At 32.0% G+C, this 25958-nt stretch overlaps 1 protein-coding gene across 8 annotated transcripts in view; it reads left to right on the forward strand.

Moving 5' to 3' along the window:
• The window catches only part of LOC139485241 (rho GTPase-activating protein 7-like), a 139126-nt gene that overhangs the window by 41599 nt on the left and 71569 nt on the right, over positions 1–25958 (forward strand). For 4 of the 8 annotated variants that reach the window (XM_071269532.1, XM_071269533.1, XM_071269535.1 and 1 more), the window contains one exon: positions 905–1357. In XM_071269532.1, coding sequence (XP_071125633.1) covers positions 905–1357 — 453 coding nt within the window. Of the gene's footprint in view, positions 1–904; positions 1358–2265; positions 2511–17572; positions 17888–18834; positions 20205–23717; positions 23838–25958 lie in introns of those variants that run through there. The other 4 variants (XM_071269537.1, XM_071269538.1, XM_071269536.1 and 1 more) reach the window with 4 other exon arrangements.

Raw genomic sequence — 25958 nt, forward strand, 5'->3', positions numbered from 1 at the left:
AGTTCTCCAAATGACAAAGAAATTAACAGCTATAGGTCACTGTACCACCTTACATTGAGCAAAGTCCATACCACATAGTTAGATATAAAAGGACCAGAAATTACTGAAAAAGCCATTATAGGTTGCCTTGAAGAATAAAAAAAACTAATACTGTATAGTTAGCTTTTTAAAATAGTGCTGATATGAAATGAGAACCAGTTCTAAGATAAAAAGAGGCCTGATTAGTTCTGTATGTTTAAACCTGCACGTTATATTAACTTCATTGGATAAAAGACACACTGTTGTGTTAAACAATACAAAGCACTACACTTATATAACGTGACACACACAAAATACATCATATTTATTAATAAGCAAATTGATATGAAATTAAGATAATTTTTAGCTTTGAGATTAAGTTGAGCTAGTTAGAACTAGAATTTATTGCTGTATAAATCAATTAGATTATTTCTTACATTATTACTGGTTTAAAATAAATTCTAATAGATATATATAAATATAAATCTACTCAATATATAGAATTTCTTTTTGTGACATTTACAATATGTTTACATAGAATTTATTTATGACTTTGCATATGTTTATATGTTGTGTTCTTCATATTCATGCAAGATTTACAATTCAACATGATTTGAAAACAATGATTTAACAAATTTAACAAAAGGAATAGCCATACCACAAACAAAGTTACATTTCTCTTGCTCCTAAAACTTTGCTATTGATTTAACATTAATTATCCCATAAATATTTGCATTTTTTTTCTTCAGCAAAAATGAAAATAATAAGAAGTTGGTAAAAACGACACAGAAAAGGCCAACTTGTATGTTGTTGCATGTTTTATGTCAGAGATGTTTAAATTTTAATTTTTTTCACTTTTAATATTTTATTATTTAATGCAATGCAGGAAGAAATTGGACGTTCATTATCTGTTGGTAACTCCGTAGAATCATTACAAAATGGCTACCCAGGGAAGAGACATCTTAGTTTTACCTCAGAGTCAGATCTAGATAGTTCTCATAGCTACTGGCAACATGTTGGATCAGGCCGAACTGGCAAACGGCACAGCTTCTCGTCTATATCCAATAATAGGCATAGTAATAAGCCATCTTCTAAAGAATCATCACAGCAGACTTCTAAAAGACACAGTGACCCTTCAAGGTCAAAGACTGATCATCTAAATGGACACAGTAATAAACCATCTTCTAAAGAATTATCACAGCAAAGCTCTAAAAGATTCAGTGACCCTTCAAGGTCAAAGACTGACCATCTTAATGGACATTATCAATACATTGTTGTCCAGCCGAGGAGAAGAGTGGACAAAGAGTTGTCTCCTGGGACAGTAGAATCAGTTAAAGAGGTAAGACAAAGTGTCAGAACACTTGAACAGTTATGTATGTTGTTCAGGATTTGCATCATCAAATCCTTGTAGTTATTATAAAACTTTGAAGAGCAATTTATAGGGTTATATTTTCAATAATATTTCAATCTTTATAAGGGGAAAATATTGATGAGATAGATCTAGCATATGTTACTGTTATTTGAACCCAAAATATAATGAAACAGATCTTGGCAGAATATATGTGTGACATATTTTTTATTGGTCATAAATATAAGTGCATTTTACTACAGTTTTTTTTCTGATGTAATATATAAGTCAAGTTATTACCCATCCTGTTGTGAGCCAGTTCTTTAGAACTGACATGATTTAAATTATACAATTTGTTGGTTAAATTCCTAATTTATAAACGATTCAAATTATATAACTGCACTAAAACTTGAAGGTTGTAACATATTTTAGACCCTTAAGTTTATATGCTTTAGAATGATTTTTACATTTTCTTTCCAATATGTTTCTCCTAAGCAGAGATGATGAAGTTATTTTAAGAAGGTGTCATTTGTACAGAAATTATAATAATAAAACTTGTCTTTTTGGGATATAGTACTTTTATACAATTATTTTTTCTTCACAAAATAGTTTTTATTTCTCAGTCAATATTTGGATAAAGGGTTACTTTGTATATGCACTTTCACTAGTAGTTTGATGTGTTTGAGGCTTTGAGCTTTTGAATTCCTTGGAGTTTGTTCTTTTTGTAATTTACTTATTAGATATCATTGCAAAATGAAAGTTTAAACTTGACTGCGTTTATAACTTTTTGGATATATATTTATATAATTTTACTATTTAATGTCATTTAATTGAAATGAAATATGGAAAATAAATAGATAAAGATCAACAGTATATATGTCCTTATGAATAAATTACTTGGGTATTCCCCTGTAGGACTAATTATATTCCGTGACCATACTAATCAACATTTGGTCTATATTAATATGAAAGGGAAGATTTTAAATGGTGACATTATAAGGATAAGTATCACAGACATGACATGACAGAATCGTCAAAACATGTCAGAATGAACGAAATATCAGACATATGTTATGGGAATTGATTTTATATTTTGTTACTAAAACGGATATTATTGATGCTTTTAATTCGCCACTGGAAATAAGTGAGTAAATGGACAAGTATATTTGAATAACTGTGGATAATATTTAGGGTACTAATTTTGTTGTGTCTGGTTTACCAAAAATGTATGTGTCCAATAAAAAACTTGACTACAGATCTCTATTTTTGTATCAAATTTTCAAAAATTGAGATAGATGTCTCAAATTTCTGATGAAAACAAATGTTTTATACTAAAAAAAAACTATTTATATTGCTAGTAAAAAACCATAAACAGCAATAATGAGGTTAAGACAACCCTATTGGCCATGCTGTTCACATTTTTGTTTAGTCTCAAATATGGAAGATAAAAAGTTTGTTGTAGAAAAGAAAAGAAAAGTTCACAAGCCTGCCAAATAATGCCCTAACTGGACCATGTTCTTTTTATACATAGTAATATGTATTAATATGTATCTGTGCAGGTTTTGAATATAAACATCAATTCTACGTAGTATGATTTGAATTTAAGTTAAAAAGTTCAAAAAGTGGTTCAATTTCAATCAGATTTCATAGGTAACAGCTGAAAAAGTTACAAATCAATATTGGTAAATGAAATTACATTTAATATTCAAGTAAGCTATAAATTATTTTAAAACTATATTTTATGAGCACTATATCCGCTGGTTTGTATTTCAGACTCCATATAACTTGTAGTTTCATATAACTTTGTGTTTATTTATATCATGTAACAAAAGGAACATCCTTGTGGCGGTTTATATTTATATCATATAACAAAAGGAACATCCTTCTGGCGGTTTATTTAATACATTTCTTATAGAGACTGGTAATAACGGGAAGAAATTGGGATTCTTCATGTGTACGATTGACTGAACATTTTCTTCTCATCATGATCAGTGATAAAAAATTAATTTTGTGGTATTAAACACTTAAATTATATGGAACAGTGATTTCTGTATGAATATAGAGAGATGTGGTGTGATAATTTTAGTTAAATAAACTGATAGTATATAATGAACTGAGAATATATTTAAAGGTGTCACATCAGGGTCATTTATTTGGCAAAGTTTGCTGAAATTCTTTTCTTGTTTAATGAATTATCATTTTAGACTTGGAATATTCAAATTTGCATTGATTTGCAAGTATTTTTTTATTTGTGATTGTCTTGTATTTAAAAAAAAAGTTGATTCAACAGATACTAAAAGTTTTAAAACATAATTATAAATTTGAGTTGTTTTCCTTCAATAAAACAGAAGAAATTAACTTAGAATTCATCAGCTTAATTTGCATGTTAGAAGTACATTATTTGCACTCAGTTGTTTACTTGAAAGGTAGAAAATGTCTTTAAATAAATAACCTCTCGACACAGTAGGAACTACAGCCGTCTTATAGCGTAAAAAATACACCTGTCTTTACCAATTAAAGTCATAAAAATTCAGCAACAAACTTATTATCTTACCCTTATAAATATTCTAATAGTTTAGGCAGTGTCATATTTACTTAATTTGGTTTCAAATTCTTGACATTATAAGATTTTTTATAACCTTATTGACAAAATATCAAGTTCTGGTTTATAAATAAGCTTTAAGTACATTTGACAAGATGCCATTTGGATCCATAGTAACATATTTGTTGTTGATGACAAGGCCTCCATGTCTGCATGCAAAGTCATTGTCCAGTGATAGAAGTGGAAATCGACCTCAAGTCCAACCATGAATTTACATTAAAGAGTCATTGCAAAGGGTGCACTTGATTCTCAAATAATCACTAACTTTCTGAAGGTGAAGATAAATAACAATAATAAAACTTTCAATTCCTGAGAATAAGTTAAAACAGTGCATACTGTTTATTTATTTCTGTAATTTAATAGATAATCTGCAATTATTATGCTATTGAATAATGCTGAAATGCTGAAACACCCCATCTGTGTGAATGAAAGCTATCATTTTGCATCAACTTTTAATATCTTAGGGCAAATTGAATACACACTCGTGGGGCTAACTAATGCTAACACTTTCTATTCATCCTCAGTTTTCATATTTTCAATTTGAAAATTTTGAATCTATGACTTGTTTGACAAATTAAAAGGGCATTCAATGCTTCAGTAACATACTTGGTGACGTAATAGTGTTGCAATCATCCTGTGTTCAAGGATTCAAAATTTACATCTAAATATATTTCTCTGTTATGAATTTTTTAAACTTAAAATTTTTATCCCTTTTGTTTTGTTACAGTTCTGGCAAAAACAAGTGTCCTTTCAAAGATATTGATTTTTATAGAATTTTACGTTTAAATTACACATTGGCATATATAGATTTTTGATATAAATAATTGGAATTTAATTGATGATTAGTTTTTATACGCCCGTCAAATTTTGACGGGACGTATTATGGTATACAAATGTCCGGTGTCCGTCCGTCTGTCCGTCTGTCCGTCTGTCCGTCTGTCCGTCTGTCCGTCTGTCCGGCGTAAACATGTCGCACCGTAACTTGAGAACGACTTATCCAAATGTCATGAAACTTAATACAGTTGTTTCTTATGATGGTCAAATGATCTGTATACTTTTTGGTGAAAATAAGATTTAAACTTTTTGAGTTACGGCACTTTATAACTAAAACAGGGGTGTGTTTTTTTCACATGTCGCACTGTATCTCAAAAACGATTCTTGATTATGACTTAAAACTTTAAACACTTCTTAGTTATATTAATCTCAATATCTGTATACTTTTTGATGATGATTCAAAATTTCATTTTTGAGTTATTGAGTAATTTGTAAAAAAGGGGGAGGTTTTTTTTACATGTCGCGCCATATCTCAAAAACTATTTATGATTATTGCTTAAAACTTTACACATGTCTTTGTTATATTAATCTCAATATCTGTATACTTTTTGGTGATGATTCAAAATTTCATTTTTGAGTTATTGAGTATTTTGTAAAAAAGGGGGAGGGATTTTTTACATGTCGCGCCATATCTCAAAAACAATTTATGATTATTGCTTAAAACTTTACACATGTCTTTGTTATATTATTCTTAAGATCTGTATACTTTTTGGTGATGATTCAAAATTTTTTTATATATAAGAATAAAGGGGGGAGGGATGTCAGTTTTTTTTGTAAAGGGGGTCACATGTCACACTGTATCTCAGAAACTATTAATGATTATTATCATTATTTCATGCAACACTTTCTTTTTCATGATAATTCTTTCTTTTTTTATTTTAAGTTATTGAACTTTTATTGACCTTACAAGTTTACACGCTTATGTTTTGCCGAGTTTTCAACATCCCACTAGCCGCTCCATTAAATATAGGGGGATTTCAGTCAGCATTTCAGATGTGCTAGAATGGAGTATATTGCAGCTTGAAAAAAGGTAAATATTGATTAAAATCCTTTAGTGAAATCTTTGCACAGCTTTCATATGGCAACATTCAAATCAAATGTTTTTTTCACTATTAATTTTTTTTTTAATAGCAGTGTCAAAACTAAAAATTCAGCAAACATTCCTTCATTAAAGACAAAACATTTGGTTTGAAAAAGGGTTTCATTACATCTGATGTTTGGCTAATGCTGCTTATTTATGTTACTTTTACACATACAGATCAATTTCATTGGGTGTCAATTATAATTCTGATTTACTAACAAAAATTGCCTGTAATGTAACCCTTTCCATGGTCCGCTCCCTCATAGTGTTGCCGGACCTTCCACACTTAATCATTAGTATGCTTCATCACAAATAAAACATAGTTTATGCATGTTTTGTAGCTTTAACTCTTACCAATGTATCATTTAAATGTTGTAACATACATCATGCTTTTCTATAAATTGCATGCCTATCTTTCAATATATTCGCATACTAGTACAATTAAGTTTAAGTTTGGAATGACAAAAGGACCATGGGTTTGCCCAGTGGCATGGACAGTAGCTGCAGTGGCTGGGATATTCGTTAATACAATTTAGTTTGGAATGTGACCATGGCCTCGCCTGGTGGCATTGACATCAGCTGCAGTGGCTGGGATATTCATTATTAGGGTCTTGTGAGAACGGCAACCTCCTACAGTAATCAATTTCATTGTGTCTGTGCGTCAGCATTTTCAATGATATACCATTACTCAAGTACATGTATTCTTGGATCAATTTTCAATTTTGAAATATTTTCATACCCTGCCAATTACGGTATTATGTGATTTCACTAAAAAAAAATTGCCGTTGATCTGTCCTCTCATGGCAGGTTCCAGATGATAACTTAGAGAAAGTATAAATGGCTTAATCCAAAATATACTTTTTGAGTTATGCCATTTTTTTCATTTTATTGTCATCCACCCCTTTCCAATCGGTAAGTGGCAGGGTATAACTTAATGTTCCATACTTGTTTTTTATGTAGGTAAAAATGGACAAGATTAACAAAATTGCTGATGATATAATTGCTGTATCATATCAAATAAATGGATGCTTTGGAAAGGTATACAGATCAAATGATGAACATGGGAGGTTTATGAACTCATCAACAGACAAGATTAGAAAGCTAGGTAATGAAGTTAGGAAAGAAGCCATGAACCTGAATAACGAACTTTCAAACCTAAAGAAGACAATGGCAGAAAATGAAAAAAAATTTAGAACTGAACTCTGCAGTTTGAAGAAAGAAAAATTTGACATGAAGAGAAAATGTGAAAGATATGAAAGAGAGCAACAATTTGAACTGGAAATGTCACTCTTGGATGACTCAATAGAAGAAAAGAATATTAAACTTGAAGAGTGTTCTTTTACAAGTACACCAATGAAGACAAATGATGAAGCCTCTACGAGTGCAATCACAAAGAATGATGATCAAGCCTCTACAAGGGCCATCACAAAGAATTCTGATGAAGCATCTACAAGTGCCGTCACAAAGAAAGATTATGAAGCCTGTACGAGTGCAGTCACAAAGAATGTTGATGGAAAGACCAAAGACAAATAATTAATAGAAAAAACTTAGTTACAGAGCTGACATTGCAAACTTTACTTTTTGTGTTGTTAATTAATATACTTGTACACAAAGAATGTACTTTGTAAAATTTATGTATTTGATGTGTTGTTAATTTATATACTTGTACACAAAGAATGTACTTTGTAAAATTTATGTATTTAATAATAATAAAGTTTTTTTTTTTTTTTAGTGAATGGATAACCCAGTGATGTTTTCATGACTAAATCCAGAAGTATGGAATTGATTGGTGCAAATAACAGAATATAGTGGCAACTCAAATTATATTGAAATAATACTTTGTGAAATCGCACTATTTATCATGGGGAAGTTTAAGAAGAAGTCCGAAAAGACATTACAATTGGAAAGAAAACGGAAGAGAGAGTCATTGGTATGTACCTCAGAGGAGAATGGGGGGGGGGGGGGGGGGGGTCTAAGAAATTAAGTTAAAAGAGGATGTGACATGTTAAAATCTTCAAGTGGAGTGAAATGTGAAAATTTCATTAAAAACACCTATTTTTGCCACTTTTGCATGTGTTGGGTATGCCCCCTATGAATACATGTTATGCAATTTAAGATAACAATGCATTACAATATAAAACTTGTGTAAAAGGTATCCTGAAAATTGCATTCCAACAAGGTAATTGTGTTAAGTATCTTAAGAATTCCCCATTTTACAGTAAAAATCTACAAAAATTTAAGATACTCATTGAATGAAAGAGTTGTATGAATCTGAAAACTGGCTTAGAAATGTTTTGAGGTTTTCTCATACCTTTATGCAGATAATTCTTTCTGAAGTATAAATCAAGAACATATGTTTTTTTTTTAGGTTTCTACCACCAAACAGCAGGTCCCAGTTTCAACTAAGCAACAACAGAACATGAAAAAGCCATTTGAAGTGACACAGCTGGGTCCATCCAAATCACTTCAAGCGAAAACAGGTCCAGATAAACAACCAGGTCCATCTAAACCACATGCAGCCAAAACAAAACCACATAAACAAAGGGGTCCATCCAAACCACGTCTAGCAAAAAAAGAAGCAGATGAACAACCAGGTCCATCCAAACCACATGCAGCCAAAACAGAACCATGTAAACAACAGGGTCCATCCAAACCATATCCAGCGAAAACAGAACCCGATCAACAACGAGGTCCATCCAAACCACGTTCAATAAAGCCATGTTACATGAAACAAGCACAAGTACCCTCCTTTGTTAGACAACCCATTGCAATGGCAACCAAACCAAGTCCTGTGGCACTTCCTAAAGAGGTATAAACATATATTGAAAGCTCTTTTATGTTAAATTTATTCATCTGTCTGTCTATCTGTGTAGAAAGTAAAAACTAGGCAACCAAGATTCTAACTTGAAATTTAATGGAAAATCAGAAGACCAAGAAAAACACCCTCCAACAAAACAAGAAACATTCAATAACGAAATGAAATATGATCACAAAATAACTAAAAATAGAAATAAAAAAAATTATGTCATGTTCATATTCCAAAAATGCCTTGATCAGATGTACTTAATGATACTTGGAGATACTGTTGCCCATTATTGGAAGGTGAGTTATGATTGTGAGAAGAGTACAATGTGAGAGGCATAGTCTTAGAATATGTTTAATTGCTGGTTTCAGATGATAGATAATATATCCTTGTTTATGATGATCTTTATTTGCATCTTATCAAACATACTTTGTATTTGTTTTTATATAATGTCTTTGATTATATTCCAGATCTTGAAAGTTTATACAGTCCCAAAAAACTACAAAATACCAAAACAAAGTCCAGTGGATAAAGATGAAAATAAGGTATTAGTTAAATCATTTCATGTTTATCTGAAGCAGGAGCTTATTCTACCCTCATGAAGAAATTACAGGGAATCTGTAAATATCTATTGTTATGAAAAGCATGTCTATTGATATAACAGATCTGTCTTGTCTCTTGCAAGTCAAATCTCACACAAAAGACTTCACCGTCCTGATATAATTTGTTATTTGTTCTTATGGATATTGCCGATACTGAGATGAATACCTCTTATCAAAAGAAACATGAACAAAAATCAAAGTCACATTGATTGGGTTTAATGTACACAAGAATCTAGGAATTTTAGTTATGGTTTGGTCATGATAACTTCTATCCCTATTGCTATCTCTCTCTGGCTACTGTTTTGCTATTAGCTTTTCTGATGTCATTCTGTCACATCAACCACTTTTACAGCATAAAGCCTTTCAATTTTGAGGGTTTTGAATTTTTGGTTTGCAATAAGGATCATTTTTGTTATTTCTCTGGTTGTCATTACTATTAAGTTAACTTCTGGTTTTTCTAGACCAGTTATGTAAATTTTTAGTAGTATCTCAACTTTTCTCTCATCCCTTAAAAAAATTATTTTTATCTTTTTCAGCCTTCCATGAGTAGAGAAGATTACTTCAGGACTTATATGCAGGATAGAAGGAGAAGTAGGAGATTCACTTTCAAACAAGCGTTGGATAAAAGGAACAAACGAAAGAATGATAGTTACAATCAAGATAAAAATGCAAGAGGATCAAAAGCTCTAAAGGACAAACATCAAGATGAACAATACAGGAAAAACGAAAGAGACATTGATGGGAAAGCTAGAAAATTGAACAGACTTGATGTTGAGTTTAAAAGCAATGAAACTGAGCGAGAAACTAAAGCTCGTAAGAGAAAAAGACTTGACGAACAATACAGGCAAAAGGAAAGAGACATTGATGCAAAAGCTAGAAAATTGAAAAGACTTGATGTTGAGTTTAAAAGCAATGAAACTGAGCTGGAAACTAAAGCTCGTAAGAGAAAAAGACTTGACGAACAATACAGGCAAAAGGAAAGAGACATTGATGCAAAAGCTAGAAAATTGAAAAGACTTGATGTTGAGTTTAAAAGCAATGAAACTGAGCAGGAAACTAAAGCTCGTAAGAGAAAAAGACTTGACGAACAATACAGGCAAAAGGAAAGAGACATTGATGCAAAAGCTAGAAAATTGAAAAGACTTGATGTTGAGTTTAAAAGCAATGAAACTGAGCAGGAAACTAAAGCTCGTAAGAGAAAAAGACTTGACGAACAATACAGGCAAAAGGAAAGAGACATTGATGGGAAAGCTAGAAAATTGAAAAGACTTGATGTTGAGTTTAAAAGCAATGAAACTGAGCAGGAAACTAAAGCTCGTAAGAGAAAAAGACTTGACGAACAATACAGGCAAAAGGAAAGAGACATTGATGGGAAAGCTCGAAAATTGAAAAGACTTGATGTTGAGTTTAAAAGCAATGAAACTGAGCAGGAAACTAAAGCTCGTAAGAGAAAAAGACTTGACGAACAATACAGGCAAAAGGAAAGAGACATTGATGGGAAAGCTAGAAAATTGAACAGACTTGATGTTGAGTTTAAAAGCAATGAAACTGAGCAGGAAAGTAAAGCTCGTAAGAGAAAAAGACTTGATTCTTCTTACAAAGAAAAAGAAATCAATCGGGAAAAGAAGTTACGCTTATTCAAAAGACTTAACAGTGTTTATAAGAGGAGAGAAACTTTAAGACGAAAAACTTTATACAAAAAAAAAAGAAGTGCAGAAGCTAAGAAAGGAAAATTGGCCAAAAGAAACCAAAGAAAAAAGAACAAATCTAAAGACATTAATGAATTAATCAGTGATTTCCATAGAACTGTTTCTGGAGGACCTATATATACATGTACATCTTGTAAACAACTTTGGTATAAGCACAGTGTATCTAGATTTGAAGTCATATTTGCAAATAAACATTCTGAGAAAGTAGCTAACATAATTATACAATGTCCACGAATAAAGAGTATAAATGATACAATTTGGATATGCAACACTTGCAAGACTTACATAAAGAAAGGTAAAATTCCGCCCACCTCAGTGATGAACCTAATGACATTTCCAGATCAAGAGATTTTGAAAGATCTAAACCCTTTGGAGCAAACTCTTGTTTCTGTCATACTGCCTTTTATGAAGATCCACCAAGAACCAAGAGGTAGGCAAAAGTTCATTCAAGGGAACATGGTTCTGGTTCCAGCTAATGTTTGTCAGACTGTTACACAACTACCAAGGCTTACAACTGAAACTGCTACCATCAAGGCCACTTTAAAACGTCGTTTGAAATACAAACATCATGTGTATTGCCTTAATATAAGGCCACAGTTGGTAATAGAAGCTGCTAAATTTCTATCAGATTCTCCTTTGTATAAAGAACACAATGTGGTCATAAACAATGATTGGGAAGATATGTACAATGAGACATCTCTGGAGACTGATACCACTGAGGAAGACCTTGTAATCAGTGAACAAGAACAATTAAATCAAAACCCTAAGAAAAATGATATATCAAATAATGACCAAATGAAAAATGCTAATTATGTCAGTGATGACGAAGATGACAAGTGGAGTGAAGTTGATGAATGCGAACTTATGAGTGGAGAGGCAGACACTCTTCTATCTGCACCTGGGTTTGTTGAACCATCAGAACGAGATATTGTTTATAACTTTGCCCCAGGGGAAGGCCAAATTCCTATAAGTGTTTTTATGCAAGAGGATTCTGAAGAGCTAGCGTTTCCTAGTATCTTTTGTGGAAAGAGGCGTCCACCAAATAAGGATCGACAAACCAGAATCACTTATGGAGAAATAGTGAAGGCCGAACTAAGAAATGTTGACAGAAGGGCTGCTCAGTCAGTTGAAAATTTATTCTTTAAGACAAAGAAAATTCAGATGAAGACCTTGATAGACCAAACTCAATTGGCAGTAAGAAAAGTGAAAACAAAAGATAATAGATTAACTGCAAAGGATGTAAGAGGAGATGCAGCATTAGATATGGTTCATGAGGACAAAGCCTATAAATTTCTTGCCAACATTCGAGGCTCACCACCTTATTTCGAGAAAGTGAGTAAGGAACTGTTTGCGCTTATCCGTCAACTTGGGCCAGCAACATTTTTTGTCACTTTGTCAGCTGCAGAAACAAGATGGTTACACTTGTTAAGACTTCTTGGGAGAATTGTTGATAAAAAGGATTACAGTGATGATGAACTGAACAATATGTCATGGCAAGAAAAATGTCGATTGATTCAAAGTGATCCTGTCACATGTGCACGCCATTTTGATTTTTCAACTCAGAAGTTCATCAATGGTTTTCTGCTCTCTGATGGAAATCCTCTAGGTAATGTGACTGACTATTTTTACCGTATAGAATACCAACAGAGGGGATCCCCCCATGTACACATGATTGTTTACTGCAAAGATGCTCCTATTTTTGGACAGGATTCTGATGAGGATGTTTGTGAATACATCGATCGATACATTACATGTCATAAACCGGAAGAGGAAAGTGAAATCTCAGAGTTAGTAAAATTGCAAACACACAAGCATACACATACCTGCAAATCACCACGTAAAAAAAAGTGTCGATTTGGATATCCGAAACCTCCTTTAAAAACTACAAGAATTTTGCATCCACTCAGTCAAGCAGACTTTTCAAAAGAAAAGATTTTGAAATACAAAAATCTCTGGAGTAAAATTTCAAAGGAATTAGATAGCATTGAAAATGACGATGAAGAAATAGAAACATTTCTTCAAAGATTACAAATCACAGAAAGTGAGTACATCCTGGCAATCCGAGCTTCTTTATCGGCCGCAACAGTTTTCTTGAAACGCTCTGTCAAAGAAGTGAGGATAAATAGCTATAACACTAATGTTCTGCGTGCTTGGAGAGCTAATCTTGACGTTCAATTTGTGCTAGATGTATACGCATGTGCCACCTATGTAGCATCATACATAACCAAATCTCAACGTGGAATGAGTGAATTGTTAAGGAAAGCAACTGAAGAAGTTAGACATGGCAATCAAACAATTAAACAGCAGATCAAAATGGTTGGAAACAAATTTCTAAATGCTGTTGAGATATCAGCTCAGGAAGCGGTTTACATATGTTTGCAACTTCCAATGAAAAAGTCATCCAGACAAGTTATATTTTTAAACACCAGCCCTCCTGAAGAAAGAGTAACATTACTAAAACCAAATTCCATTCTAGACACAATGAAAGATGAGGATGACGATGTTGAATGCAGTAACATTTTGACTAGATATAGTGATCGTCCAAAGTCAATGGAAAAGGTTACTTTGACAGAATTTGCAGCATATTATGATGAGCCACCTTCCAGAACAATTAACAGAAGCAAGTCAAAAAAAAATGCAAATCAAGTATGTTTACCAGAACCAAACATCATTGAAAATGACGATGAACTGGATGTGGAAGATACTTCAACAGGACCGTACAAAAGAAAGAAAAGAGCAAGAGTTATTCGATCTGTACATTTCAACATAGATACTGATCCAGAGAAACATTATAGAGAAAAGTTAATGCTGTACAATCCTTGGAGAGATGAACATGCACTTAAATGTAACTTTCCTACATATTCAGAGGCGTATCAACATTTCAAAGATACAATAGAAGAGCAACAAAAGATTTACGAACCCTTTAGTGATACTGTTGATGAAGCCCAACGTCTTTTAAATGAAAATGAACAACTTGAAGAGATGTGGGATGAATTGGCTCCCCAGACAGAGAGTGAGAATGCCGAAGACCTTGCTAATTCTTCCAAGCAACCTGATAAAGGTATAGAAAACTATGATATAGGTTTAGATTTAGGACTACCACCTTCCAATGCTGAGGATGAGATCAGCAAACAGTATGATATGCCTGATAAAGAGTTTCGACAACACATGCGTCGACTTAACAAAGAACAAATAGAGTTTGTGTATGACACTATCCATTTGCTCAAAACACAAGAAGAGCCAATTTATAGATTCCTTAGTGGTGGAGCCGGTGTTGGTAAAAGTTATGTTACCAATGCTCTTTATCAGTTCGCTTTGAAATTCTTCAACAAAAAAGCAGGAGAGGAATTTGCATTGAAGAAAATTTTACTTATGGCCCCTACAGGTAAAGCTGCCTACCACATCAAAGGAAATACAATCCATAGTGCCTTGAAACTCCCTGCAAATCAAAAGCTGCAGCACAAACCGCTGTCTTCTAGTGCACTCAATACACTAAGAAACCAAATTGGAGATGTAAAACTAATCTTCATTGATGAGATTTCTATGGTAGGTTTTAACATGTTTAATTGTATTCATCAACGGCTTGTGGAGGTAACTCAGAAGAAGGAACTTTTTGGTGGCATATCGGTCATTGCAGTAGGTGACCTCTTTCAACTCAAACCTGTTATGGATAGTTATATTTTCTCAACTCCTAGGACAGGATATTTACCTTTATCAACTAATCTTTGGACTGAAAGTTTCAAAATGTTTGAACTTCATACAATAATGAGACAAGCAGAAAATAAGTCTTTTGCCGAGCTGTTAAATCGTGTTCGTGAAGGAAAGCAGACTACAAAAGATATAGATGAACTTAAAGGTCAAGGTATAGCTGTGGATTCAGAAGATTATCCATGGGATGCTCCTCATCTTTTCACAACTAATGAGCGAGTTGATTCCTACAACTGTACTATCATTCACAGAAGTCCTAATCCAGTTTACTCCATAAAGGCTAAGGATAAGTTTGTTGGGTCTGCACCACCTTCAATGAAGACAAAAATATTGGAGACATTCAAAAATAGCAAAAATCAAACAAAACAGCTCAGCACAATTCTTGAAGTGTCAGTTGGTGTTCATTATGAAATAACAGTTAACTTGGACACATCTGATGGATTAATAAATGGGGCTTCTTGTAAAATGGTTAAAGTGGAACTTACAGATGCCTCATTCTTTGCTTCTGGCAAACTTTGGGTTCAGTTTAATGATCCAGAAATTGGAAAGCAACTTCGTAAAGACAGCAGAAGATTTTACAAGTCTTGTCACAAAAAAGAATGGACCCCTTTAGAACCTATTGGTAAGACTTTCTGTGCAGGCACAAAAGGCCAAGCGCAGATTCAGAGATATCAGTTTCCATTGAGAGCTGCTCATGCCAAAACAATTCATCGCTGTCAAGGAGATACTATGCAGAGAGCTGTTGTTGATTTAACAACACAAAGAAAGGTTGACCATATTCACTATGTTGCTATCAGTCGTGTACAAACTCTGAATGGTCTGCATATAACAAACTTGCAAGAAGACAAAATTGGCATAGATAAGTCTGTCCGGAAAGAAATGGAACGACTCAGAGAAAACCCGGTTCAACCATCTCTTCAGTTACTATACAAGATTGAACAATCTGACATGAAGCTATGTTTCTTAAATGCATCGTCCCTGAGTAGGCATATTGATGACATACGTTGTGACAATAGTGTTTTGGCCACAAATATTGCTTGTTTCGCAGAAACAAGATTTCACAAGAAAGATTCTATCAATGAAACAAGTCTTCCAGGTTTTAAACAGTATAGACAAGATGAAAATTTTTCTGATGTAACTAATAATACAAATAGGCTTGCATTCCAGAACAACAAACAAAAGGAAAATTCATCTGGTAAAGCTACTCGACCAGTGCATGGTTTAGCTGTTTACAGTAAAGAAGACTTTGTAAAAGAGTATCCTTTGAATAAAACTTACAAAACCATAGAGGTGACTGTTGTGAAGACAGAACTGCTACCAAATGTTGTAATTCTGGTTGTGTACAAACCACCAAAAACAGACGTGAAAGATCTTTGCCATGTGCTGCTGTCACTGCACCATCAATATGTCCAAGATTCAGAGGCAATTATTCTTGGGGATTTCAATGTTGATTGGCAAAAACAATCTGCCCAACAAGAAGAACTGAGAAATTTAATGGTTGGTAGATTGAAATACAGGCAAGTGATTACAGGACCAACAAATGACAACAACTCTACAATAGATCTTATTTTCACAAACACGGATCAGGACTTCAAATGTGGAACTATGGAAACATATTATTCTGACCACAAAATCATTTGGATCAGTTTGAATTAGTTATTATATAAATCAGAGTGTCTCAATTGTACGTAATGTATAATTATTGTAAATTGCATATGAATATAAACTTGACTTGTGATGGAACCTACTTAGTACATAAACTGATGATTCTTTTGTATACATTGTACATAGAAACTTGACAAATTTTTGATTTGATATCTACAATTGATATTAATTAAAGATTGCCTTCAGGGCTATTCCAGCAAAAAATGTATGGCTGGTTGGGTCACAAAAACCTGCCTTGCAACCCTCCCATCATACATTTATTGATGGAATAGCCATTACTTAGAAAGAACCAGTATAGAGAATTTATTTTAGAGTAACATTATACCATGAACACTGAAACATGATGTAACAATTTTTGTTTCTCTGTTCCTTCAACTTTCTATTTTATGGAAATTTTCAATTTATGAATTGACATGCAAAATTATGTAAAATAATCAGAACCGTATCATATAAAACAATTTTGTTGTGAGCAAATTTTTTTCTTTCTCTTATATTATCTTCCTATGGATCAGGAATAAGGAATGAGTCAGGATATACTTAGCATGACTTCCTGTACAACCCCTATGTTATTCAAAAATTATATATTATGTTTTTTTCCTTAAGACGACGGGCGTATCATGCGCTCGTGGCGCAGCTGTTTATTTATTTTGTAAGCATTTCCAATCCGTAAGTTTGTTTTCTTCTAATGTTTTAATTTGATCATTTTGATTAACATTATATCAGAATTAAAATCTTCTTGCCTTATGTTTGTATAGAAGAGACTATCATATTCCTGGTGTATCATATTTCACCTGTCGTAATTGTGTAATCAATGACTTTACTTTGAAGTCTGCCTATAGAAGTAGGTATCTTATTTCTTTTCTTGCGCTTCAAGTCTCATTGTAAAATGTCTTTAAAAGATACCTATCAAAGTATACTTCATTTAGAAATAGCAAATTAATTGACAAATTCTATCAACGCCTGTGCCAAAACTAAATTTGACTTTGTAAAAATTATTTTTAGGGAATCTTTATAACATTATGAAGATCTATCATATTTTTAAATGAACGAGTAGTTTTTGAATAGTTGTCATGATTATGTAAATTATTTATGCAAGTTGTCTAAAAGAGGATATAAATGCATATTATAAATGCATGTGATAAATGCAAATTTAATTGATCTGTTAAGGTTGAATATTAAAGTATTACATACGAGGAACTGACATTGTACTGACAAACACCAAAGGGATAATAACCAAGATTACATGTATTTAAAAGGTATAATTCGGCCTTGTTAACGTATTTTAAAGTGCAGGTAGATCGTAAGATAGCATATAAAATGGTTGTAGGGAAAGGCGTAATTTGCTAATTAGTGACTGATTAATTGATTCTATGTTTGGATATTTCTCCCATTATGGCCACAAGTGAGTGATATATGTGGGTTGTTTCTGGGAATGAAAGGATATTAAAGAAATAATTAGTGCTCGTTTCTTTGTGTATGATAAAAAAAAACACAAGTCGGAACATCACAAGAGGAAGGTAAACAAGTTTCCTTTTTGTTTTCCTGAAGCTATTTTTGAAAGGAAATAAGTTAGAATATGTACATAGATAAATTACTTCTATTTTTTGTTAAAGAAGAAAGTTAATTAATTTATTATTTAAACAAAAACTACTATTCTAAAAAAAATTGAGCATTAAAAGAATAAGATTAGATTGATAGTTATAATGAATATAAAGTATAAATTTATAAGGTAAAGGTCAATGAAACAGCAGCCCAACATCAGAATAAAAACCTATAGATTACAATTTACTAAGATGAATTAGTGTCCATGTAATTAGGACCAGCTCTCTATATTTACTCCAGTGTTGACAAGTTGGGAATGTAAGGTATAAGCTTTTTTCTAAATACTGCTGTTTATCCATCATAAAGAATGAATATCAATACCATAAGACCTTTGCCGGTAACTTTTATCTTCAGAAAGTTCTTACATTGAATAAAAAAAAAACTGTTGAACTAGCCGTTTAAGGAAAGCTGTATTTTAGGTGTATGATATTGATTAATTCTATGGGAATTTTATGAATGAAGTTTGTCAAAACCTCAAATTTGTTAGGCCTTTATATATAAAAAGTAAGAGTGAGATGCTAAAAAGGTTCCTTGTGTACAATTTGGAAATTAGTATGGCGTTCATTATCACTGAACTAGTATATATTTGTTTAGGGGCCAGTTGAAGGACGCCTCCGGGTGCGGGAATTTCTCGCTACATTGAAGACCTGTTGGTGACCTTCTGCTGTTGTTTTTTCTATGGTCGGGTTGTTGTCTCTTTGGCACATTCCCCATTTCCATTCTCAATTTTATCATGAGAGAACAGCAAGTAATTGTATAAAAAAAGCAGTGACGATATTACGTACATAAAATATACAGTAACTTGTGTTTAATTGAATAAACCTAAATCAGGCCACATATCACTGACAGTACAGAACAATTTGTACACATCAGTATCTGTCATGTTTATTTACATAATTAAAATCTCATTTACATATTTAATGCAAATTGTTGTCCTTAATAATTTAGATAACATTGGTGTGACATTCAACAGATTTCTTACTGAGTGGAAATTTTGGCTCTGATTTCACCCTGCATGTTACTTGTAAAGAAGACCACTTGTGAATTTACTACTTAAACATTTTTTTAAAAGGAAAGTAAAATAAGTAAGGATGATTTCATTGAAGCATGACAAGATATTGACTGACTTTTTGAAGGACATGTATTAAGTATATGTCTGATTCACACAAAAGAAAACTCTGATACATGAGAAATGGACCGAGTCAAAATTCTAATACATGCTCTTTTTAATTCATACCTGTAAATTTGTAAAGGTGTTAATTTCTAACAATAGGAATTAAAAAAGTGGGGAAAAAATCAAATTTTTGAAGGCTAATTTAAATTTTTGACATGAAGATGATACTATTATATAGCCTACACACCTGTGGAGTTAGGATGGTACATATGGCTTAAATCTTAGCATACCTGGCCAATTTGAATTTCACCTGGATTTTATTTGACACACATTGTAATTGGATGATAATCTTATTTATTTCTGGACAAAAAGTGTTTGCTTAACCTTATAGTCAAATTATTACTGAATTGTTTAACAATGATTATGTGGCCAGTGTTTTCTAACTTCTCATCCTGATTCTCGACTGTCTGTTGAAAGAAAAGATTAAAAGGACTTTTAACTTATGCTGGCTATTGGCTAAACGGAAATAGTTAATCTGCAACTAGATAGGAAAAATATTACAAAATGCAGCAAGGATTTGTCTCCATCTTCTTCTAATTATTGTCAAGAAGAAAATTGATTTTTATGCAGGTTTTACTGCTTATTTGCAAACTTATTACCTGGTTTCTAAGACAAGTTTAATAAACTAATGAAGTGGTCTTTATTCCAGAAACGTATTGTTTTTGAAGGATGCATAGATAGTGAATGTCGTGTGTTGTGCAACGTTCATTTAATACCAAATACGGATAAAGATATGTGGTCGTAAATTGTAAACATAATGTGATGGTGCATATTTTATTGACCATTAGTTGATTAACGATGTTAATATAGTGTTCAGATTTGTACAGTTTGGTTCTCTTATAGATCAGGTGATTTTGTATTTTTACCATATCAAGTTTTGTTTGTATTCTGTTCTGGATCTGATTTCCTAAAATATAAGTGGGATTTATTTTATAATGGAGCATAAAAGTTTATTACATTAGTGAATTTGAGTAGTGAGAAAAAGCATGGCAGTTTCATATGGAGATATATTTAAACGTTACAAGGACACATCTCTTCTTATTTTCCATGAATATCAGGTAATATTTCCTCTTTTATATTCAATTTTGAAGTTTGAAATATGTTAGACTTAAAGAATATGTATTATTTAATAGAAATATTGTCTTCCCATGTTAAGGATTTCTTCCTTGTGTCTCTGTTGGGTACATATTGCTTCAGTTTCAAACAGTACCATAGCAGGTCCTTTTAAGCTATAATGTATCCTTATATTTTTTGTAATTTTGATTGATTTATATGTCTTTGAGTTAAGTATGATGTCCATTTCCACTGAACAAATGAACATATTTAATAATTTGTTTTGAAGCCAGCTGAAGCCTGTCTCCTAGTGCCAGACTTTCTCAATGTGTTAACCCATTGCAGGTCTCGGGCTTTTTCTACTCTTTGTTCAGGTTGTTTTCTGTTTGACACATTTCCTGTTTCCATTCTCAATTTTGTTAATTTGTCTACACTGAGGCAATATTTACATATGATATACTGACTCTTGTCCAATGTTGAAGACACTATTTTTGACCTATAGATTCCTATGGTTTATTCATGGTGTTGTTGGATTGCTGTCTCATCATCTAATCATAACTTTAATTACATACTAAATACTAATTAGTTTTGCATATATTGTGTTATCAATATTCAACACTGAGTCATGTCTTAGGACCATTAGATATTCAAGTGACATTTAACATATATAACAGTGCTAAAAAAGTAAAGGAATGTTGCACCACTTGACTTAAGTAACAGTGCTAAAAAAGAAAAGGAATGTTGCACCACTGGACTTAAGTCTTCTCCATAATCCCCCCCCCCCCCCCCAAGTCATTTGTTCTATGTGTATCAAACTTGATGTTCAGAAAATCATAGTTAGTAATGCCCATATATTTGTTTCATATTGACAAAGAACAATTGGAAATTTTTATGATTTTTATCTGCACTTTTTCAAATTTTTATATTCATACAATTTATTATATGAAAACTAGGTCAGATTTATATAACATTGGATCGGGTATATATCTATCTCACAATAAATCTGTCATTAAAGCTACAATTTTAACAAGTAAATTATACCCCTTATAAACAACCCATCGTCTATTTCAGTTAGACAGTCTGACTCAGGTTAGAGGATAGTGTAGATTTTATGACAAAGTGTGACGAAGGGTCAGGAAGTTAAAGACTTTAGTCAATGGAGTACTCTATAATACTTTAAAAGGATTTAAATCAAATGATTAATCTAGTTCAATTCTATGTATAACTTAGAAAAACTCATTTATTTTCTATAGTAATAAAGGATAGAAAAGCCTTACCAACAAAAGAGAAAATTAATCATTTACTGATGTTTACAAAATAAACATGGTAGTAGTACCATTTCAAGCTTGTGAAATTTTTGTGGCATTTAACATTGCTGTCCAATAAAGTATGTGAACTTTAATAGAAAGTTCAAAAATGATTTGTTTTGATAGTGTAGTACATGGCACAAATCAAATCATAAAATGCCATTTGATAAAGCAATTTTTTTTTTTTAAATTGGTTTTTATTATTCAGCTGCAAAGATATTTCTATACATATGGCATTACCTATATCTTGCACAACAGTTTATCATGTGTATTGTTCCGAGGGCTGATCCAGACACTTTTAGAGGGGGGTTGGGGTTCCAACTTGCATTGATTGTCCCCAAAAAAGGGGGGTTCCAACTCCCGGATTCCCCCACCCCCCTTTTCTGGATCCGCCGCTGTGTTCAGTGGTCTTATTTGTCTACTGAAAAGACTTAGCTGAGGCCTCCATTATATTACGTCACACATTTGAACCTTCTTCTACCAATAACATTATTATTGGATAATTTTAGCACCAAAAGAAAACATGCAAACGACTCTTTATCATGTTAAGTTGTGTAATTAGTCCAATTGTTTATCTTTGGGGGCTTTAAAACATGGTGAAATTATCACCTGTCAGCATTGGTGGAGAATTATTCCACATTTCTGTAGATTTTCTCTCTCTTTGAATGTTACTATATGTAATCTAATTAATTTACCAAAAAATGACCCTAATGGCTATAAAGGGATTAAGTCCTTCTCAATCAGTGTCTAATCACAGTTATAGCATAAACTTCATGATATATATGTATATCTCCTCCGGATTCTTTTTAAGTTGTCCATCTAATATTAACATTCAAGATCAGTCTGAAGACTTTCAAATTGATAATTTGTATTGATGCTTCCAAGTCAGGAGCCTGTAATTGAAGGGTTGTCTTTTATTGCTGTATATCATTCATTATTTTGTACACAAATCAGGCTGCTAGTTTCCTCTTTTGTCATTTCTGGACTATGCAGTATGGGTTTTGCTCATTGTTGAAGGAAGTACAGTGACCTAATTTAGTTGTTAATTTCTGTGTCATTTGGTCTCTTTTGGAGAGTTGTTTCACACACCTTGTTATATTCATACAAGATTAATAATCCTTGTAGGCTTATTAAAGAATTACATGGAAGCAAACCCAATGGGTATTCTTAGAATTTGTTTTTGAAATGCAATATGCAGTCTCTCGTATGTGAGAAAAAGAAGACTGAGATACTGAAATTATGTCTCATTATATACTATAAATGATAGTTACAGCATGAGATCTCATATTGACACCACAGATACACCTCTCTGGAAACATAAATTTTTGTCAGCTGTTGTCTTGTAAAGACTTAATATATTTGTTGATTCTATAATTGGCATCATTTTACCACTCAGAATTTGATACTTTGTAATTTAAAATGTCGGGAGTGTTTTACAAAACTCCGACCAAAGTTTGCATTTATGAATACCATTAGTTTGCATTTTTACCATATCAAATTATTAGATTTGTCCATGCTTAAATAATATAAAACCAGTCAGACAAGCAATGCACATTTGCAGAAAAAGATTTAGTTGCACTTTATAAAAAGACATTTACAGATGGATAAAGTCTTCTTTATGACAAAAATATGCAAGATTTGTTATCGCAAGTCACAAAAAATGTTTCTATTTCATATCTGGGACAGTTAAATGCCTCTATTGAATTCCTAATCAAATGTATTATATAATGGTGGCAAGAAAGGTGTGAATTGGTGACAAATGACGAGAAAATTATCTTAAATAAATAGGTGTATTGCAAACAAAAAAGGTTGACAATGTTATGATTGAGCTTTTTATAACCTTACACTGTTGACAAATGATAATAAAGAGGAATAATATATGATCACACACCAGGGGGTCTGATGCATGTTTAGTCCACCCAAATTATCCTGATATTTACTTGTCCTTACAACAGTAAGGCTAACGTAAAGAAAAATAACTATCCTGGGGGTAATGGAGTGTTCTTTACATAAATAATTATACTGGCGAGGGATTTTTCAGAGTACATTTTAACGAACTTGAAACAACTCATGGTTAGTAATAAAACTATATCTATTAACTTTGAAGATTTAATATTGTATGATATTGAAGGTAAAATTACTCAAGCGTTGCAGCTGAGTACCTGTGTAACAGGTAGATATTAATTATAATAATTTTATCATTTACCTTTCAAAGTTCTTGGGATGTGACCTGGATTTTTACCCATGTTTAAATTGAGTGAGATAAATTACTATGTAGTATTTTTTGGATGTTTACAAACAAGGAAACAGATCTTTGTCCTAATTTAAAAGGTAATTTCTTTCTTTTTATTTTATTTCAACTAAAAATTATATTGAAAACTGTTGAATCATATACTTTGAATTCATATGAATTCGTTCATGTTCCAAAAACAAGAAACTAATACATTCTCATATTGGTCCAAGTCCAAATTTTAAAAGCATGGCAAGTTGCTATAAAAGATAAACAGTCTTCAATTTATTTTCAAATTATAAATAAATTTACTTGCCTTTGCAGTCATTTTATTATTTGAATGTGTTGAAGTTCGATATGAAGATAAATGAAAACAGAACCAATAAACATGTTATTTTATGATTGTCAGAATTTTAAGATTTTACTAAACTTTTTATACTGTAAATCTTTATATTTACATCTTTAATATTATAATGCCCTTTTGGTGTTACTTTTTCTCTAGACTGGGGGAGGGGGGGGGGGGGTAAAAAAAACTAACATTAAATGAATCGTGATATTGGGATTACAAAATAATTTTTAAATAGTTCATATCTAGATTGTTTTATCTTACAATAACACCATACACATTTAAACCCAAGATTTTGATTGATTGAAAGTAAGTTTATGTCTAGTTTTATTTCCCTCTTTAAGATGAATAGTCTTTACATTTCATCATTGCTGGGAAAATATGCTAAAGGATATGCCTTTTTAACCCTCCCTGCCATGGTATTTTCCAAAACAAAAGGGGGGGATGACCATTTTATCCTCCATTGTGATGCTTTAATAAATTTCATGTGCTTTATAAAATGTGGTTGTTTTTGTCTCGATCTTGAAGCGAAAGAAAATTGGGCCTTCAAAATTTTAAGGTAACAAACTCTATTTGTATTCTGTGTAAATTAAAACAGGTATAACATGTCAATGAAGCATATTTTCACCAAAAAAAACACCAATCTTGACAAGAAATTCCTGTGAGGCTCAGAAAATTTTGCCCCTCCATCCAGCCAGTGGATCTAATTAATAATGTGAAAATGAGATATAGATATGAATTATTTATACAGCAATCTAAAGCTTAATTAAAAAATTTATCATTCTTAGAGCTATTTTCTAACGCATGTGGACTGGAAAGGTTTGGTTGGCTTGGTAATACCATAGATGTAATACCCATAGATAAAGCTCGCCAAAAGTTCCCCACTGTTCTCTATTGTTAGATACAAAGAACCATGACCAAATTGACTGTCTTTCATGTTATATGTGTGTTGTACCCAATCAAGTAACTCTAGCCATATCTCTTATCTGTTGATCTCATTGACCAGTACAGCATAATAGATTTTCTTAAATGTCTTCTCGAGTTATGTCCCTTCTGTTGTTAATATATGTCTATTTTTAGCGCACTGGACAGACAAACAGAATGGTCAAAAAATGGATGAAATCGATCAAAAATTCCGCATTTTACGAGTGAAATATTGAACTAAATTCAAAAATGTATTTTTTAGGCTTGTGTCTTCATATTTCATAAAAACTGTGTTCCTGTTAGTTCCTGAAAATGGGAATAGCACCTTTCTGTGCTTCTGAAATACACCTTTTCTTTGATATGCTTCATTAAGGTGTCGAACTGCGTCGAATTTGGGAAATAAATAATAAGAAAGTGCATTATTTTCCTTTTTTCATCAGTTTTTCTGGTTTTAAAAGGGAAATTGTCTTTTTAAAATCATTTTTATATTTTTCAGAATAAGTTAGTTAATATATCATAGATGAATTTTATATATTTTATGGCTAACTACAAAAATTATAATAATTTCATTCAAGTGGTTTATGAAATATGTATTTATAATTACTGTAAAGAGTTTTAAGTTTAGTGAAATAACAAAACATACAATGCATGGAAACTAATTTTTGGAGCATACATATTTTCAACTTGTTTAATGTTTTCTAACAATTATATTTTCAATAAACTTGTTTATAAATAATAGTAAATATTGTTAATTATAAGATAGAGTTAAATTGATATAAAATTTAAACAGGATCAAAACAAAAGTGCTGCCTAAAAAAGAAAAATATTCATATTTATTAGTTTCTTTTCGAGAATAATTTGTTATATATTGTTTCATCTAAACAAATATTATTTTTTTATAATCAAGTCAATATAAAATATATATTTTTTTATTTTGTTTCTTTCTGATTTT

This window comes from Mytilus edulis, chromosome 8 (assembly GCF_963676685.1).
Source record: "Mytilus edulis chromosome 8, xbMytEdul2.2, whole genome shotgun sequence".
Taxonomy (NCBI): domain Eukaryota; kingdom Metazoa; phylum Mollusca; class Bivalvia; order Mytilida; family Mytilidae; genus Mytilus; species Mytilus edulis.